The following is a 20,650-nucleotide window of genomic DNA, read 5'->3' on the forward strand; positions in this document are numbered from 1 at the left end:
TGAACATTCAACTAAAGAAGTATCCTCTTCTGTGTTCACTCATGTGGTTTTTGGCAGGATTCAGTTAATCTCAGGTTGTTGGTCCGAAGGTCTCAGTTCCTAGCTGGCTGTTGGCAGGAGGACTCAACTCCCTTAGTTCTTGCCACTTGGCTTCTCTATAGTATTGCTCCCGACATGGCGGCTGGCTTCCATCAGCACAAGGGAAAAAGCAAGAGAGGGTATGCAAGACAGGAGCCACAGCCTTTTTGTCATCTAATCATGGATGTGACATCCCATCACTTTTGCTATTTTCTGTTCATTAGAAACAAGTCAGTAGGTCCAGCCCACACTTAAGGGGAGGCTATAACACAAGGGCCTAAATGCCAGGTAGTGGAGATCAGTGGAGACCGTCTTGGGGGCTGCCTACCACATCATTAATTCTGACTTCCTCAAGAATTTTTATTAGTAATGGGTGTGGAATTTATTCAAAGCCTTTTTCAGACTTTAAAGAAAAAATTCTTGAGGACTTCAGGCAGAAAAATGAAACAGTCGTGAAGATGAAGATAATTGCAATGTAATTCCCCAAACTGTATTATATATCCAGCGGTGGTTGCTTTCAGGCTTGACAGTGTTTTTCTTTGAGCCCTTTAAAAGTATTTTTATATAATATGTATAATATAATGTGTAAATGTTTATATATAAGTTACATACTATAACATAAATAATATAACTGTTATGTGTATATTATATAATTATATTATTATATATTAAATATACTGTATATTATATAACATAATTATTAAGTATATATTAAATTAATAATTATATATTTATTATTAAATATTAAAACAATGATCTATGAACTAATAATATATATTAAATATATTATTAATATGTATTATATGTTATGTAAATATACTATATATAATAAGTTAGTGGGATTTTAGTCATTTTCCACATGTATTAATATATCATTTTTGTCTGGCTACTTTCAAGATTTTGTTTTTTGGTTTTCAGAAATTTGATGTGCCTTGGTTTAATTATCTTTGTATTTATGTTGGAGTTTGTTGAGCTACTTGAATCTGTGAATTTATGTCTTTTCCCAAATTTAATACATTTTCAATTATTATTTCTTTGAGTAATTTTTATGCACTGTTCCCTTTCTCCTTCTTGGGCACTGTTTACACATTACATCTGTTAATGTTGTCCTACATTCCTCTGAGGCACTGTTCATGTTTCCTTTAAGCTTTTTTCTCTCTGCATCTTAGATTAGGTCATTTATACTGATCTTTTTCAAGTTCATAAACTCTTTCCTTTGTAACATTAATCCTGTTGTTTAGCTTCATCTTGTAATTTTTTCAGTTTTAGGATTTTCTTTCTTTTATTCTCTCTATTTCTTTATATTATAGGCATATTTTACTTTAGATCACTATGTATATCTATATAAAAATTTCTTGTCTGCTAATTCCAACATCTTGGTTATCTTGAGCTTGATCTCCATTGTTTATTGTTGTTAATGGATCACATTTTCTTGGGTTTTCATATGTTGAATAATTTTAGATTATATCATGATAATTGGGGATTTTATGTCTTGGAGACTGGAATCTGTTGCATTCATTCAGAGAGTGTTGATATTTTTGCTTTAGGAGGTAATTTACCTGGTTTGACTCAGACAAGTAAACTGGTTTTTGGAGGACAGCTGAAAACTCAGTCCAGTTCTTTCACCTGGACTGTAATTTCTTCCATATTTGCATGGTTCTGGGATTGCCATTGATTTAGACAAAGTTTATAAATAGAATTTGGGGTTACGCTTCCCTGGCTCTTTTTTTCGGGTATTTTCCCTTTACTTGCCAGTGGTCATGGTTTCCCTGAACTCTGTCCTCCTGTTCTTTAGGTTTAATGAAGTTTCCTATTAGAATTTTAGCCACTTTGCATGGTAACTGTCTGTACCCTGCCTTACACTAAATGCTGCTTAAAAAACAAAACTCAAACTCACCCAGTGCCATTCATTCTTCTAAGGTTTGACTCTTCTCCAGGATGGCTTGTTTTTGTTTACTCTGTAGTGCCTTAGAGTCGTGTGTGTGTGTGTGTGTGTGTGTGTGTGTGTGTGTGTGTGTGTGTGTGTGTTATCTGCCAGAGATCAGTCCGGTGGGAGTTTATTCTGCTGTACTGAATTGGAACTTGCATTCTTTTATTTTAACCTCTCTGTGTCTTTATAACTCAAGTGATTTTCTTGAAGTCGACATTAGTTGGTTGTTTGATTTTTGACCAATCTGACAATCTAGGCCATTTAACTGGAGTGTTTAGATCGTATTACATTTAATGGGATTACTGATATGATTCATTTTAAGTCAACCATCTTACAATTTGGTTCTATGCGTCTCAACTGTTATTTATTTTTTCCCTCATCTCTCCTTCTTTAAAATTATTTCAGTGTTATGTAGGACCCCATTTTACTAACCACTACTGACTTATCAACTCTCAGTGTTTTAAGGCTTACGTTGTGCTTCCTTAACCTTTTACAGTCTCCCTTCACATAACAGACCACTTACTTCACTTGTAATGTGGGAACTGTACATCAGTACTTCGTTCTTTGTGCTGTTGTTGTATATGTGTGTTTGTGTATCTGTCAGCATACGAATATATGTACGTATCATGTGTATGTCAGTCAGGGGCCAGTTGGGAGATAGAAACCGTACCCCTAGTTGAAACAGGGAAAATTAATATAAAGAATTGCTGACTAGTGAGGTGTTATTAACCGCTAAAAGAGATTAAGAGAACTCTGTGGTATTCAGAAGTAGCAAGTACAAAAAACAGCTACTACTTCTGGGCTGAGAGAAAGTAGACAAGGAAGGGACTGAAAAGACTTAGGAGAGCTCCAGCCCCTAGGCTGAGATTGAGAGCTCTTCAGTGAAGGGCCTGACTGGGAGCATACAGCCTGCTGGTGGCCGAGAAGGTTGCCAGCTGGTTTAGGCTGGAGCCCATCTGTAATATCAGCTCAGTGTTGGAGGAAGGTGTTGGTAGTCTGGAGCTGTTGTGTAGAAGCAGCTTGACAGTGTGGCCTACCTGCCACAGAAGTGGCCACGGGGTGGTAGTACAGTTGCCTGAGGCCCATTGAAGCTGGTATGTAGAAGTGCATTGATGGATGGGGAGAGTGGGCCTGGGGGTGCGGCCAGAGCTGCTTCAGAGCTGGGTGGGGAGTTCACGGTTGGAGGATGCAGCTTGAGGTTTCCCAACAGGGCTGCCGAGGTGAGTGCTTCTGGGCCTTGGCTCCTGTGCTAAATAAACAGTTCCTGGGGGACTGGACCCAGAAGGGAGGTCCTTGCTGCTGCTGTCATCTGATAGAGTCACTCCAGTGCCCTCTTCCAGCCCTAATGTTAGGCCAGTTGACAAGGGAGAGTTGACAGCGTCCAGGTCAATCGGGTATAGAAGGTAGATCTGGAGCTGACACACCAAACTGATACATTGTTAAGTCTCAAGAAATTTAAAATGAGGAAAATTGTCTTTTATATGCATCCCTATATTCTTTCTCTCAGATTTCGTTTACCTGAGTAAAGTCTTTATCTCTCCTTTTTTAAAACAAATTAAACTTTTTCCTTTGAGATAATGATGGATTCTCATGGAATTGTAAGAAATAATACAGAAAGATCCCGTATACCCTTGTAGTTTCCAGCAGCATTCACATCTTGCGTAACTATAGTGCAAGATGAGCACCAGAAAATCGGCACTAGTGTTATCTTCCTCCAGTGTTCATCATTTTCTGTGCACTCATTTGTGTGTGTGTGCGTGTGTTCTGTGCAATTTTATCACATGTGTACCTTTTTACAATCCCTACCATAGTCGGGTAGAGAGAGTACTTTCATCACTGCAAGCATTGCTTTAGCTGCCCTTTAATTTTTTAATTTTTATTTATTTTTAAATATGAAATTTATTGTCAAATTGGTTTCCATACAACACCCAGTGCTCATCCCAACAGGTGCCCTCCTCAATGCCCATCACCCACCCTCCCCTCCTTGAACTGCCCTTTTATAATCATGTTACACACGGTTCCCAAACCCTGGTAACTGCTACTCTGTTCTCCATCTCTATCATTTTATCACTTTAGCAATATTATGTAAGTGAAAGCATATAGTATGTAACCTTTTGGGACCTTTTTTTCATCCAGCACAATCCCTTGAGATCCATTCAAATTGTATGTATCAATAGTTTGTTCCTCTTTGTTGCTGAATTATATTTCATGGTATGGATGTAATGCAGTTTCTTAGACCATTTACCCATTGAAGGACATATTGGTTGTTTTGTTTTTATGTGTAATAATTGATACTGCTTGTAGCATTTCTGTACTTTTATTTATTTTTTTGGTGAATAAGTTTCCATTTCTCTGAGATAAATGACTAAGACTGCAATTGCTGAGTCCTGTGGTAATTACACGTGTCACTTTTTTTTTTTTGGTTGAGATATAATTCACATACCATAAAATTCACCCTTTTAAGTATATAATTCAGTGGTTTTTAGTATATTCACAAGGTTGAGCAACCATTACCGCTGTCTAATTCCAAAACATTTTCATCACCTCAAAAGAAACCCATTTAGCAGTCATACCCCCCTCCCCCAACCCCCTAATAACTCCTTGGTGACCAATAATCTGCTTTCCATTTCTATGGCTATGCCTGTCCTGGACATTTCATGTAAATGGAATCATACAGTATGTGGCCTTTTGGGTCTTGCTGCTTTAACATAGCATGTTTTCAGGGTTCATTTATGTTGTAGTATGTTTCAGAATGCATTCTTTTTTGTGGACATACCATGTTTTGTTTATCCATTCTTTAGTTGATATTTGGGTTGTTCACACATCTTGGCTATGGTGAATAATGCAGTTATGAACATTTCGTGTAGAAGTTTATATATGAACGTGTATTTTCAGTTCTTTAGGGTTTATCCTACTGGTGGAATTGCATTGTTAGCTTTGTTTAACCTTTTGAGGAACTGCCAAACTGTTTTCCAAAGCTGCATCATTTTACAATTCCACCAACAGTATGTGAGGATCCTAACTTCTTCTCCACATCCTCATTAACACTTGTTACTTTCTGTCCTTTTGATTATTGTCATCCTAGTAGGTGTGAATTGGTATATCATAGTTTTGATTTGTATTTTTCTTTTGATCTTTTTTCATTTGCTTATTGGCTGTTTATATATTTCTTTGGAGAAATGTCTATTCAAATCTGTTTTCTATTTTAAAATTATGATATTTTTATTGTAGAGTTGTAAGAGTTTTTTATGTATTTGGATGCCTTATATATTTGAGATAGCTCTATATATTTAAGTGCTTTATATTTTTGAGATATATATATTTATATATTTGAATGCTTTATATATTTGATACCATATCAGATATATACTTTTAAAATATTTTCTTCCATTCATGGTTTATCTTTTCACTTTCTTGATAATTTTTTATCTGGCATTTTGTGTTTCGGTATCATATCTATGAAATTGTTTTAATCCAACATTATGAAGATTTACCTCTGTTTTTCTTACTTAAGTTGTATCATTTTAGCTCTTACATTTAGGTCTTTGATCCATTTTGAGTGAATTTTTGCATAGGATGCAATGTAAAGGCCTAACTTCTGTTTTTGCATATGCAACTCCAGCTATCTCAGCACCATTTATTGAAAAGGATACCCTTTCCCTATTGAATTGTCTTGGCACCTTTGTTAAAAATCATCTGACCATGAACATGTTGGCATATTTCTGGACGCTCAGTTTTTTCCCATTGATCTATTTGTCTATCTTTTTGCCAGTAGCACACAACTTGATTACTGTAGCTTTATAGTTAAGTTTTGAAATTGAGAAGTATGATTCCTTCAACATTATTCCCATTTCTCAAAATTGTTTTAGCTCTTCTAAATCCCTTGCGTTTCCATGTGAGTTTTAACATCTGCTTGTCAAATTATGAAGAAAAAAAGGTATCTGTGATCAATGGTGGCGATGGTATTGAATCTTTAAATCAATATGTGGAATATTGCTGTCTTATGTCTTCTAATCTATGAATGTGAGATGTCTTTCCATTTAATTAGGTCTTCAATTTCTTTCAACATTTTTGTGTTTGAACACCAAACACTTTTCAGTGTGAAAATCTTGAATTTGTTAAACTTATTCCTAACTTTAACTTATTCTTTTTTAAAATTAAAAAAAATTTTTTTAAGTAGGCTTCACACTCAGTGCAGAGCTCAATATGGGGCTTGAACTCATGACCTGAGCTGAAATTAAGAGTCGGATGCTTAACGAACTGAGCTACCCAGGCGCCCCAGTATTTATTCTTTTGATGCTGTTATACATGGAATGGTTTTTCTTAATTTCACATTAGAATTGCTCATTGTCTGGTATGTAAGAATACACCTGATTTTTGTATATTGATCTTTTATCCTCAGCCTTGCTGAACTCATTTATTAGATCTAATTTTTTTTTTTTTTGGTAGATTCCATAGGATTTTCTATATACAAGATCATGTCATCTGCCAGTGAAGATAGTTTCATTCCTTCCTTTCCAATATGTATGCCTTTTATTTCTTTTTCTTGCTTTATTTTTGGCTGTAACATGGAATATTGAATAAAAGTGGTGAGACCAGACATCTTTGTGTTGTTTCTGCCTGATGTTAGGGGGAAAGCTTTCAGTCTATTGCCATTCAGTGTGATGATGGCTATAGATTTTTCATAGGTACCCTGTATGTAATTGAGGAAATTCCCTTTTATTGCTTGTTTGTTGAGTATTTTTAGCATAAAAGGGTGTTTGATTTTGTTATATGGTCTTTTTTTTCATCTACTGAGATGAATGTGTTTTTTTTTTCTTTATCCTGTTAATATAGATGTTGATTTTTGCTTGTATGTTGAACCAACCCTGCATCAATGAGGGAAAATCCCATTTGGTCGTGGAGTATAATCCTTTTTATAAGTTGCTGGGTTTGGCTTACTAGTATTTTGTTGATGAATTTTGTGTCTGTATTCATAAGGGAAACTGGTCCTTGGTCTTCCTTTGTTGCGATTTCCTTGGTTTAGTTATCAAGGTAATATTGGCCTCATAGAATGAGTTGAAAGAGTTCCCTCCTCTCCTTTTCCTTTCCTTTTCTTTTCTTTTTTTTTTTTTTTAAGTTATCTGCTCAGTTACCTTAGTGGTCACCTGATGGTTAGATTAGAGATTTCCTTTGCTACCTGAATCCAGTAGTCTCCCAGTCTTTGCTGAGGACTTCTGTTATTGTATGGTGGCATGCCTTCAGCTCCCAGCCAGGCATTTGACAACTTTGCCTTATCCTGCGCTTCCTGCTTATGCAGGAGCCTCAAGTTCGGCAGAGCTGATTGCTTAGAGTCTTTCACCTCTTTCCTGAGCATTTGCATGTTTCTGACCTGCCTTAGACCTTCTAGAATTCCAGAAATACACCAGAGCTTTTCACAGCTCCTCTGGACATCTTGCCCAGCTTTTCCATTTAAGGTTTTTGGTTGTCTATTGTTTGCACCAGCTGTTATTTATTGACTCAGGTGGGTGTGAAGTCAAACAATTGCCCATAATGTGTTTCAACTGGGGAAAGAGTTTTTGTAGGGGGCAAGTTTCTAGGCAGATCAAATTAAAAAGAGCTTTGCAGGTGGGGCCTTTCAGGGACCCTTGAGACAAAATCAAATGACGCCAGTTCCCTGGGAGTGAGTGCTGACCTGGTTTTGTCCCTTCAGGTGCTAGGCACGCTGCCGCTTTTTCACTTTGATTATGGACCGGGTTTTTGTTTTGTTTTTCCATGCTTCTGCAGAGTGGAGAGTGAGGGATACAATTAGAAGAATTGAAAATGCCCCAAAGTTCACACAGCTCACTGTGCTTGCTGAGATTTTTGCCATTTTTCTTAAGATATAACCCTCCTTGTATCACTTTGGTTAGTTTCCAGAGTTTTGTACATAAGCTTCTTACTACTACTTTTGCCAATATTCTTGTTGATTTTATGTAAAATAATTTTTGGAGGCCCTTACTCTTTCACTTTTGTTCTGGATTTGTAGTTTCCTAAGAAATTGCCAAATAATTTTCCAGGTTGGCTCCACCTTTTTATATTCTCCCCAAGCAAGGTATTGTTTCAGTTTCTCCACATCTCACCAGTATTTGGTGTTACCATTAGTTTTTATTTTTGTCATTTTGATAGATGTGTGGTTTTATGTCATTGTGATTTTAATGTATATTTTTCTAATGGTTAATGATACTGAACATCTTTTCAAGTATGTGTTGGTTACCTGTGTCTTTTCTTCAGTGAAACGCATTTGTTGCTCTTTTTCTAGTTGGATTTATTTTTATTCTTCAGTTTTAAGAGGTTTTTATTTTTTATTTTTTTTACAAATTATAGAAACCAGTTCTTTGTTGTATATGTTGTTTACAAATATTTTCTCCCAATTTGTAGTTTGTCTTTTCATTCTCTCTTTTTTTTTTTTTTTAGAAATTTATTTATTTCAAGAGGAAGAGAGAGAGAGAGAGTCCCAAGCAGGCTTTGCACTGTCAGTGTAGAGCCCAACACGGGACCCGAACTCATGAACTGTGAGAATGTGACCTGAGCCAAAGTCAGACGCTCCCACAACTGAGCCACCCAGATGCCCCTATCTTTTCATTCTCTATTCTTTTGTAGAGCAAAAGTTTTACATTTTATCAGTTCTGCTTTTATGGATCATGTTTTTAGTGTCAAGTCTTAAGAATTCCTTGTCTAGCCTTAGGCCCTGAAGATTTTCTGTGAGAAAAAAATCTCACATTAGTTTTTTTCTCTGAAAATGTTACAGTTTTTGTTTTACAAACATCTTCATAGTCTTGAAGTTTTTGTTTGTTTGTTTTGATCTTCTGGAATTAAAATGCTTTCTTTTTTATATAGATGGCAAACAGCCCATATTATTTTATTTTTAAAATTTACTTTGAGAGAGAGAAAGTGCATAAGCAGGGGAGAGGTGGAGAGAGAGGGAAAGCAAGAATCCCAAGCAGGCTTCATGCTGTCAGTGCCGAGCCTGACATGGGGCTTGAGCCCATGAACCATGAGATCATGACCTGAGCCAAAATCAAGAGTCAGATGGATGTTCAGCCAACTGAGCCACCCAGGCACCCCTGGAATTAGAATTCTTGATGACTTTTTTTTTCTTTTCTTTCAGCACTTTTATGATATTCATTATCATCTAGCTTGCACGGTTTCTGAAGAGACATCTCCTGTTATTCTTATATTTGTTCCTCTGTATGTAATGTGTTTATTTTTTCTTTATCTACATTGAAGATTTTTGATTTTATACTCATTTTCAGGGATTTGATTTTGATATATCTTGTGGTTTTCTTTTTTTTTTTTTTTTAATTTTTTAACCTTTATTTATTTTAGTTTTGAGAGACAGACACAGAGTGCGAGAGGGGGAGGGACAGAGAGAGAGGGAGACACAGAATCCAAAGCTGCAGGCTCTGATCTGTCAGCACAGAACCTGACATGGGGCTCGAACTCACGAACAGTGAGATCATGACCTGAGCTGAAGTCGGCCGCTCAACTGACTAAGCCACCCAGGCACCCCTTCTTTTTCTTTATATTTGACATTCGTTTAGCTTCTTGGGTTTGTGTTTCTATGATTTTCATCAAATTTGGCAATTTTTTGACGTTATTTCTTTAGATATTTATTTCTATACTCCTGTCTCTGTTTCTGGGACTCTTGCATGTTTGTTACACTGTTTAGTATTTTCCTTTAATCACTGACACTCTTTTCAGTTTTTTTCCATCTTTTTTTGTCTCTGTGTGCTTCAACATGGACAAATTGTATTTCTCTGTCTTCAATGTCAGTAATATTTTCTTCTTCAGTATCTAATTTGCTGTTCATCCCACCTAGTGAAGTTGTTTTACTTTGTTCATTATGTTTTTGATCTCTAGAAGTTCTGTTTGGTTCTTCTTCATACCTTAACGTCTCTCTTGCAGTGTTCATATTACCCTTTAAATAGCTTGCTATATTTTTTGTAGTTGTTCTAATGCCTTTGTTTGCTAATTTTATTGTTTCTATTATACTGGATCTACTTGTATTGACTGTTTTTAATCCTGGGTATTGGTCACACTTTCTTGATTCTTGGCATATCTACTACTTTTCGATTGGATGCTGGATCTTATAAGTTTTACATTGGTGAGTCTGTAGACTTTGTTGTCTGCCTTTTTCTTGTGCTGCCTTATTCTGGCATGAGGTTATTTGCAGTTTAGTTTGATCTTTTCATGGTTTGTCTCCACACTTTGTGAGGACAGGTCTAGAGTAACCTCTACTTTAGTGGTATTTTAACCCTATTACTAAGGCATGGCCTTTATAGGATCTGATTTGAATGTGCCAAATAATCAATAAGACTTGCTGCTCAGAACTTAAATGCCTTCTAGTCTGGTGTGAGCTCTGTGGACCATTCGGCAGATAGATTTTCAGTTACTTTGCCTAGGCTACATTTTACTATTCAGCTATCAGTCAGAGAATCCTTCAGTTTTTAAAGGATTTTTTTCCCTGTAGTATCCTCTCCCTCAAACTCTACCCCACTACCCCACAACTTCCAGTTGCCTCGGTTTCTCTGAATTCTGACTTGTGTCTCCATAACTTAGTGAGACGTACATACTTTGTTTGGGACGCAGTCCTATACCATCAGTTTTACATCCAGGCAGAAACCTAGGGATCTTGTGTGGCTTGCCTTGTTTCTTCTCTCTCACATAACAGAATCCTAATTTTCTGTTTTTAATATCAAAATAATTGTGTCATATATTCCTTCCAATTTTCTTTTTGCTTACAGCAGTCAGGTAAATCTGGTCCCTGTTACTCCATTATGGCTGGAAATAAAAGTCCTGATCTTTTAATCAGCAACCTTTTTATTTTGGAACAATTTTATATTTACAGAAAAGTTGTAAAGATAGTACAGAGTTCCAGTATACTTCTCATCCACTTTCTCCTGTTTTTAGCATCTTAAAATTTTGTCAAAACTAAGAAAGTGACATTGGCATAATACTATTAAGTAAACTTATGTATATGATTTTATTTAAAAAACTGCCAGACCACCTTCCAAAGTGCCTGTACTGTTTTGCATTCCCACAGCAATGAAAGAAAGTTCTTGCATTATAGGAGAACATGATGAAAACTAGTTACATTGAAACTCCAACATTTCAATTACTTTGAAATTACAAAAAGCAAGTAAAGAGAAGTGACTCAAAATTGTTGAACCTTTGATTACAGGTGACTCATGATAACTGTATAACAACAATAACAGTGGCATTCATGGCACTCTGATTATTCTAAAAGCCTTACATTTATTGATTTATTTAATCCTTACAACATCCCTATGTTGTTGGTGTTACTATTCTCTGCTCCTACAGATTATGAAAGTGAGAAGTTGAGTTTGGCCACATGGCTACTGAAATGCAGTCATTCTGGCTCCAGAGCTCGCTCTCTGATCCATTCCACCAGTGATGATTCTTTATCAGTTGCACATCACAATAACTTGAAGAGTTGAGATGGTGTTTCACTTGGTGGGGGATGGCCCTGGGCACCTACGTTTTGTAGTTAGGATTGGGAACATTCTCTTCTTACTGTAGACCACATCTTTAATGTAGATAAATTTAATGTGTTAAAATACACCTTTTGATTTCATTCATGATGTTGAGTGCTTTGGTTCATCTTTTGATTTCGACATTTTAGGATCCTTTTGCATATGTAGAAATTGAGGCAAATGTATTGTGGGTAACTGAAAATCAACTGTCTCTTTATTTTGGTGTCTAGGCAGTCTGGCTTTTGTATAACAAATGTAAATGTGTGTATATGTACGTATGTGTGTGCGCGTACTTATTTACATAGAGTCTTTTAGTTCAAAGAATTTTTAGAGTCACCTGAGAGTGCAGTTAGGAATTCCTTCCTAAAATTAATGTTTAAAGAATATGGATTTTAAAATGTGAAATCAGTTTATATGTACAAAGCAAGGAATAAAAATATCATAGAATGGTATAATTGTTTAACTTGTGTTAGGCCCAGCAGGTTAGTACCTACACAGAATTTATTAAATGCAGCATGGAATAATCTTAAATTATTAATTTTGTGTCTTATTTTGTGTCAGTGACATTTTAACCTTTGATGTTAGGTTTAATAATGTAGAAGAAAATTTCAAAATTAAATTTAAAAATACTTTATGAAGACTGATTGATGAGGCATAGTGAATAAAATGATAGTTTTGAAAAGATCAAAAAAATTTCGTTCTCTGAAAATCAGTGATACGAATTTATTTATATTAACATTTTACATTATGTTATGTAGATAAGTTCCATGCCCAATATGGGGCTTGAACTCACAACCCTGAGATTAAGAGGTGCATGCTGTGCCAACTGAGCCAGCCAGGCGCGGCATACATTTATTTTTTAAAATTATTACTATGTGATCTCCAGTTGTCACTGTTGTTTTGTTTTGAATCAGGCTGCTGCTGATTGCATAAAGTCTCCACCAGAGGGTGCTAAAGATACTTCAGTGGGAAAAGTGTTATTTACTTAGGCTTGCCTGGACTTGTCAGCTGGATAACCTTTTTTTTTTTTTCTTTTTTAAGAAAAGAATTTGATTCTTGTTTGTGAGATTTCCTTTTGCTGTGAAATAAATTATGTACCTTGACAGTTGAGTATTTTGACAGATACTGTAAATGATCAGCATTTAGTCTCTCCATTCTTGGTTCTCTGTCAGCATATTAGCTTGAAATAGCCTTGGTTTGCTTATTTTGTAAGTCTTCCATTTGAAATTAAAAGTTGCATTTTCATTTACATAATAAGTGTTGATTTTTCTTTACATGATAGGTGTTTTTCTGTAAACCCGAATACTTTAAAATGAACTAGAAAAACTAGTAATTTGTTTTGTAATTTGTAATTTGTTTTGTAAAACTAGTAATTTGTCAGTTTAAAAAAATAACTCAAAATACATCTATTGTGTATGCTTTTATTTTAAAATAACAACTTAAATCAGTAAATAGGTTTAATATTTGCCATTCCAGCATAAAATACCATTCTGAAAATATTATTAATTGTCTGTGATGACCATGTGCTTTATGGCATGCACTTAGATTGGGGTATGATAGAACATTTTGGTCCCTTTATATTTGATAAATTTCTAAGTGAGCATTTTACAAATTGGTTATCTAGCAAAAGGACTGAATGATAACAGCTCCGTTTTTTTTTCTTCTTTCCCCACAGATACCTTCACTCAAATAACATAGTTGTGGTGCCAGAAGGTAAGGGCACTCCAATTTTAGTTACGACATAACCATAGTTCAAGCCTTGCTTCATAATAGTAAAGCAAATTTTGGTTGGTGTATTAGGGAATTTTACTTATAAAGCATCTTTAACTTGTTAGTTTCAAAGATTGTCTCCCCTAATTAGTAAATTCAGTTAGCAGTTTTGATTAAATTAAAAGATCTATGTTTTTACTATTTTGCAAGCAACAGAGGCAGGGATATTAACTATTAAAATATTTAATTTGGTAGTACTTGCATTAAAGATTTGTCATAACACTTGGGTCCAATTAATTTTCCCTTCACCTTTCTTTTCTTTTTGAAGCTATTGGATCTCTCGTAAAACTCCAATGTTTGGATCTTAGTGACAATGCCTTAGAAATTGTTTGCCCAGAAATTGGTCGTCTGAGAGCTTTACGTCATCTTCGATTAGCTAATAACCAACTGCAATTCCTACCTCCAGGTAATCATAGTCTCTAGCACAAAGTAGTTTCTTGCCTATTTACAAATCTGTTATGCCTGTTTCTCACTGTGTGTCTAGGCAGTGGGCTTTGGGTATATTTAGGATTTGAGGTGGTCCATTTGTTTGAAGGTGAAACTAAGGGTGAAATGTGTTTAAGGGAGTTTTCCCTGATGCAGACATGAGAAGGTGGCATTTATGCTTTTACCTACAATTACTACAATTATGCATCGCAGTCAGTGCCCCGTCAAGTCACTGCCCTGGCGAAATATTTGTACAAAAAGGTAATTCAGAATATTTTACATAGAGAATTCAGATGAACTTTGCATGATGTAATCATTTTAGTATCCAAAAAGGAAATACATACAGTGTTTTCTCTCATTCTCTAGTGAGGTAATTGTTGTACATTAACTTTGATTTAATAAATCTTACTAGAATTTCACAGCAGAATTTAAGTTTGAGTCCTGGGACTAATTGTCAGTTCTGCCTACTGAATATCCTCTTAGATTGTGATGTGCCCGAGTATGGTACCAAAATTCTGCATTCTCCTGAGCTGCCATTAAACCCCGTGACTTTCTTGTAGGGAGCATCCAGGGACCTTCCTTTGTGAATCCATACATTTGCAAGTTTTGCCATATGTCATCTTCCATATTTAAAAAAACAAAAAAAGATGAAGTATGTAAAAAAAAATTTTTTTTAACTTGTGCTTTAGGTATTATATGAAGTTACTTTGCATTCAAGAATGAGCAGAGAAAAAGGCAGATGTCACATTGTTGAGGCTTATTTCTACTTAGTAACTCAGGAACACCAACCAGTCTCTTAGTGTATCCAGGTGAAATGTGTGACTCAACCAGAATTACAAATTACTACCTGTTGTGGGACTTCAGGGTCATGTGAGAATGTTAAAAACTACTCATGTTTAATCCATGAATGAAAAAATCTGTAATATTTCTTTGTGATATAAAAGACACCTTCTCTAAAGGTTTTCAAATATAAAAATTTCTGAGTGAAGCATTATAAACTGATTAATTTTTAGACTTTACATGCTGGCCTTAATATGTAGGCTCAATATTTACAAAAAGAGTACAGCAGTTGACTCTGCTTAAGAAATTCTTTAACCCCATATAATTACTGTCTTACATTTTCCAGTTACAGTTAATACAAAAAATTTTAATGTGGTGTAGGAATCTGATCTTTTCCTTTAGAGTTTATTGTATGTAATCGGGCTCAGTGGTGTTTTATCATTCTAGCTTTCAAGGAGTTTATATATTCAGATACTCAGGAAATTAGATTCTCTTTTGGAGATTGCCTGGGAAATGTATCAGTAAAGATAATACTTCGGGTTTTCATACTCTCATATATGAAACTTCTACAAGATCTATTGTAGAATCAAAATACATGAATATAATACTGTACTTATAAGTCCTTTTTCATATAAATTTAAGGAGCATATGACAAATGCAGTTCTCTGTTAAACCATTGTTCCTTATATTCTATTATTCTGTTTTTTCCTGTAATATAAGAACATTTTGTGGTAGAATGTGGTCATTTCCTTCCATTATATACTCTTGGAGATTAAGGATGTGCTACTGATATCATTGACTGCTTCCTAATAACCAGTGAAGGGTATAGGTTTTTGGACTGCTTTCATATCATTTTTAGTTTATATTTCACCTGTTGCGTGATTGTAAGCATTTATTTCTGGTTTTGTTTCCAAAGCTCTCTTCTGTTGTATATGTTTGGTTTTGCCTGTTTTGAGTAAAATTACATACCGTAATAGCTGTATTTTGAATAGAAACTTTTGACTGAGCCATATGTAGATTTTTTTCATTCTAGGCCATCATGAGTAGCAGTGGACTAGATCTTACTAATTATTTGGTTCACTTTATCTTTTTATGAGGTAATTGCGAGTGTTATGATTTGAATGGCAATGGGGCTAGGTACATGTCCCCCAGTGTTTGATCGTGTTGGTCACATACAGTGGGAAATATTCTAAGTGTAGTTAAAAAAAAAACATGTGAAGGCTCCCATGTTGTCTCCATTTGATGACAGTAGAGATCATTTGATGTTTGATTGTTAGCTCCACCCAGTCCTGGCTATTATGTATGATATAAACTTCTATGTGTCATATTTCCTCAAAGACTTAACATTTCATTATGTGTATTTGTTGTGGTTGAAAACCTTTGAATATAATTTTGTATTCAGTATTTAAACTTTGAAAAGTTTTATACCAATATTTGAAAAATCTGAAACATTTGAAAAATCTAGATGCATATAGAGTTTTAAAATTAGGATCTAAGAATGGATTATAGGGGTTTCACGAACGCCATGTAGTTTGCACACAGTTTGGTATCTGCGATTATGTACATGTTATGAAAAAGGTCCAGTGTTTCCGCCAGTTTCTCAAACACATCCATGACTCATAGTGGCTGATTCTGTTGAGCTGTCTGCCAATACCCACATGGTAGTGGTGGCCTTGTGGACTGGAACTCATCTTCTGGGATGTCTCTTTCCCCCATTCTGTTAGATTGCGTGTCCGGCCATTTTCCTACCTTGTGACGTGGCCTTATCTCTACAACTGATTGGTCCTGGTGTTGCTACACCTGACCCAAGCAGGACAGTTCTCATCCTGGGAATTTTAGAAGAGGCTGGTGAGGGGCAAGGAAAGAGAATAAGAGAGAGCAGGGAAATTGGAAAAAGAAAATCAACCTCTCTTTCTCTCTGGGCTGTTGCACAATTCTGTGTAATCTTGTGAGGCACTGGGAAGTAGGCACACGGACTGGGAAACAGAAAAAGAAAGAAAGATGAAGGAGATACACAGAAGATGGAGGCAGAGACATTCTATATTTTCTTTAGTATCCCAGTTACTAGTTGTATTCTTACGGCTCATAGGCTTTGTGCGTAAGATCGCTCTTGTTGGCTTCTGTGAAGCCAAACAGCCAAAAGAGCTCCACTTAACACGGCCAAAGGCTTCACATGGCCATTCTGGGGAATAGGATTAATTGTATCTTGAACTCTCCTCTTTGCTTAACTCTTAATGCTTGGAAGTTGCAAAGGCTCTTACTAGTAGTAGGAAGTTGAGGGTTAGCAATGGCGTGATCTGTATGTTAGCAATAGTATGTGTATAAAGTGGTTCATCCTGTCATCTGTTTTTTTTTTTTCCTCTTTGCACCATATTAGACATCTTCCTCTTTTTTTTTTTCCCCCTGAGCACAGGTCATTTTTTAGGAAGAACAGAGAACACTGGTGGAAGTAGTGACAGGATACAGGAATGTAGAGGCAGCTTAGAAAGAATGTGTTACTAAGTCAGTATAGGGGAGGTGCCACCTTTCCTCTGCCCTCTTAGGGTCTCCAGCTCGGCCCAAGAATTAACTGACATAAGACAGATCCACAGGAGAAAACTATACAGATTTTACTTAGTAATTTTTACACGTGCAAAGGAAACCTCACGAGAAAAATGAAGACCCGAAGAAGTGGTTAAAGCCAAACACCTCTACACTAGATTGGACAAAGGGTAGTAGTTACGAAAATGTGACTAGACAAAGGGGTTTGGGCTAGGGCAGTTAGTTGTGAAACAGTGACTAGGAATGTAAAGGTTGGCTTAACAAGTTTGGTTCGTTAAGATTTCCCTGGGCCTCGACTCTCCATTTCTGGCGATAAGAATGTCTCCCTCCTGGTACAGGGAGGACGCCTTTTACATGGGAGTTTCTCTCGTGCTTCTAGGGAGAAACGTGCCTCCTTGCTTGTGCCACTTTCCAGTGTCTTTAACTCAAAATAACTAATATGCCAGACTCGCATATTTTGGGGTGGCATGCCCTGAACTCCTCCACCAGCCACCACAGTGGGCCATGACAGCTTAATCCCATGTAAAACACATCCGTGGGAATCATCCTGCTCAAGTGTTGAGAGGCCTAAGCGTGAAAACATCAACTCCCCCAAATTACTGGTTCAGAGTTGCTTGGATGAGAGGGTCCCTGGGGCCTGTTGTACCTACATGCATGTGGCAGAGCAGCAGCCTTCTGTGGAAAAGGCCTCAGCCACTGGGATATGGATACTGCAGTGGAGCCCTGACCAAAGAACACGGAAGTGGTAGGTCTGAGAGATACACGCATGGGGCTCCAACAGACATCATGCACCATGGACTGAAGAAAGGTGCTTGATACACCTGCTTGAAACATCTTCCTTAGTCCAAAACCCGGCCTGAAAGAATAAGGCCAATTTAATAGTATGGACTTAACTTGTCTCCAAGATGAATAAATAATCATCACTCAAAAAAAAAAAAAAACTGTTCTGGATTATTGACATCATGGTCTATGGTATAAAAACTTTGGAACCTTGAAGCACTATTTGCCTGAGCAGACTTAGTTCCCTTTAAGAAAAATTATTATTTTAATAACTTTGTATTTTATTTGGCAATGAGTTCTATAGGTTTGTATCCAGATACCGTAAGGAGAAAGTTAAATAAATGTTTTGGCTAATTTTTTTTACTGTGTTATCTTACAATTTTATTTTTGACCTTTGTTTATTTTTCACACATAAAAATTATATATTTTAAAGGTATGCAACATGATTTTTTGATATACGTATACATTGTGAAATGATTACCACAATGAAAGTAATGAACATATCCATCACCTCCCATAGTTACTGTGTGCGCATGCGCGGTGAGAACACTTGAGATCTACTCTTAGCAAATTTGAAATATACATTATTAATTATTAATACATTATACAAATGTATTAGTGATCCATTATTATTGCCTTTCTTTTTAGAAAAACTTTTTATTATGGAAAATTTGAAATACAAAAGGACACAGAATAGAATGATGAGCCCCCATACTCCCAACACCTAACTTGAACAGTTATCATAGCCATCTCCTCTCTTGTATTTTTCTTTTAATTTTTGTTCTTCCCATTTTTGCCTTACAGTTGTTTTATTGAGGTAAAATTTACATAGAGTGGAATGCACAAATGTACACTTCGGAGATTTGACAAATGTACGTACCCACGTAATCAATATCATAGTCAAGATATAGAACATTTCCACTACCCCAGAGAGTACTCTCATGTGTTCTCCAGTCTGTGTGCCACAGGCGAACACTCTTCTGACTTCTGTGACCACAGACTAATGTAACCTGTGGTTGCACGTAATACGTGCACAGCCATACAGAATGCTTGCTGTGGCTGGCTTCTTTCACTCACAATAATGTGTCCATGCTGTTGCATATATTGGTAGCCCAATCTTCTTTAATTTGCAGAGCGGTATACTAATGTTTGAATATACGGTTTATATATTTATTTTCCTCTTGATGGACATACAGGTTTCTTTTAGCTTTGGACTATGATGAATACAGCTAATATCCAACATTCTTGTGTAAGGCTTTTTATGGATGTATATTTTCATATATATGTATCCTTATTACAGTTCACTTATATGTTACCATATAAGTTCTTATATAAATTGTAAGAATCTTCCCAGTAGTATACTTCCATGTACCCTCCTTATGTTACTTTATCATATTTTTTCTATATATGTTATGAACTCTACAATGTAGTGTCTATACTGCAACAGTCAGTTGTCTTTAAAGGAAATCAAGATCATTAAAAGAAGATATTCTTTGTATTTACCCACGTTATGTTCTATTACTTGTGCTTTTCATTCTTTCCTGTAGTTGTAGTTTCTATGTGGTATTGTTTCTCTTCACAGTACTTCCTGTAGGATTTCTTGTGGTGCAGGTTTGCCGGCCATGCACCCTCTCAATTTTCTTTATGCAAAAATGTCCTTATTTTTGAAGAATCTTCTCTCTGGATATAGAATTCTCAGTTCACAGGATTTCTTTCTGGCACTTTATGAAGGTGACCTTCCATTGTCTCCTGACCCCATTGTTTCTGATGAGAAATCAGTTGCAATTTGTATCATTGTTACACTGTATATAATATCTTTTGTCCATGGCTATGTTAAAATTTTTCTCTTTATCTTTCCCTAGCAGTTTGTTTACGATGTGACACAATGTAGGATTTTTAAAATATCCCAGTTGGGGTTTTCTTGATTCCCAAATTGGGAAGTTTTCTGTCATTATTTCTTCAGATATTTTTCTGCCCTGTTTCCTCTCTTTTGGGAACCCCAGTTATCCACGTTAAATCATTTGACAGTCGTTTCACAGGTCCCTGAAGCTTTGTTCTTATTTAAAAAATATTTTTTTTCTCCCGATCTAAGGTTGGATGATAACCTGCTCATCGTCTTCTCACTACCTTCTTTTGTGCTCTCCTGTATGCTCTTCATTAAATACCCATTCACCCTCTCACAGCTTGCTGCCCTTTCGTATCCTGTCCTACATTTTCCAGCTGCCTCAGCTACCCAGGCCGGACCTCTGGCTCTTGCGCTCTGCAAGACCACCGAGCACGGCTTGGGCTCCACTTCCCTGTGCTGTGGCCCAGCGTGAGCCCCTTAGCAGAAAGCCACATCCAACACATCCCTCACCTCTTGTGTTTCCCATATTTCAAAGATCAGAGTTCTCTGTTTCCTGTCTATTGCTTGAGAACTGTTGCCTCATATGTTTTTGAATAGTTTTATTGTATTTTAGTGGGGAATAAGTCTGGTGTCAGTGACCCTGTCGTGTCTGGGAGTGGGAGTCCTATTAGATGTTCTTTGATTTCTCATCTGATTGCTAACCTGCATGCTTTCATATGTATAAATTAGGTAGCACTTAAACGTTTGTATATTGCCTTCTCCTACTTCCAGCATCAGAACTGGAACATTAATTGTTACAGAGCAAATTTAAACTCATTTTATTCCAAAGGTCTTTTCTGACTTGATTAAGTAAAATTATGTGATTTATTAGGAAGATAAATACCATGCACTTACAAATAAAGGAATATTAAGGCAGGTTTTCCATCAGTGCAGAGCCACTTGGCAAACATTTTTTAGATTCACCCTTTGGTAAAGACCACAAGG

At 36.2% G+C, this 20,650-nt stretch overlaps 1 protein-coding gene across 5 annotated transcripts in view; it reads left to right on the forward strand.

Moving 5' to 3' along the window:
- Nucleotides 1-20,650, forward strand: part of LRRC28 (leucine rich repeat containing 28) — a 182,614-nt gene that overhangs the window by 49,758 nt on the left and 112,206 nt on the right. For all 5 annotated transcript variants that reach the window (XM_047862309.1, XM_047862308.1, XM_047862312.1 and 2 more), the window contains 2 exons: nt 13,199-13,236; nt 13,562-13,699. In XM_047862309.1, the coding sequence (XP_047718265.1) occupies nt 13,199-13,236; nt 13,562-13,699 (176 nt within the window). The remainder of the gene's footprint in view (nt 1-13,198; nt 13,237-13,561; nt 13,700-20,650) is intronic.

Source organism: Prionailurus viverrinus, chromosome B3 (assembly GCF_022837055.1).
Source record: "Prionailurus viverrinus isolate Anna chromosome B3, UM_Priviv_1.0, whole genome shotgun sequence".
NCBI lineage: Eukaryota > Metazoa > Chordata > Mammalia > Carnivora > Felidae > Prionailurus > Prionailurus viverrinus.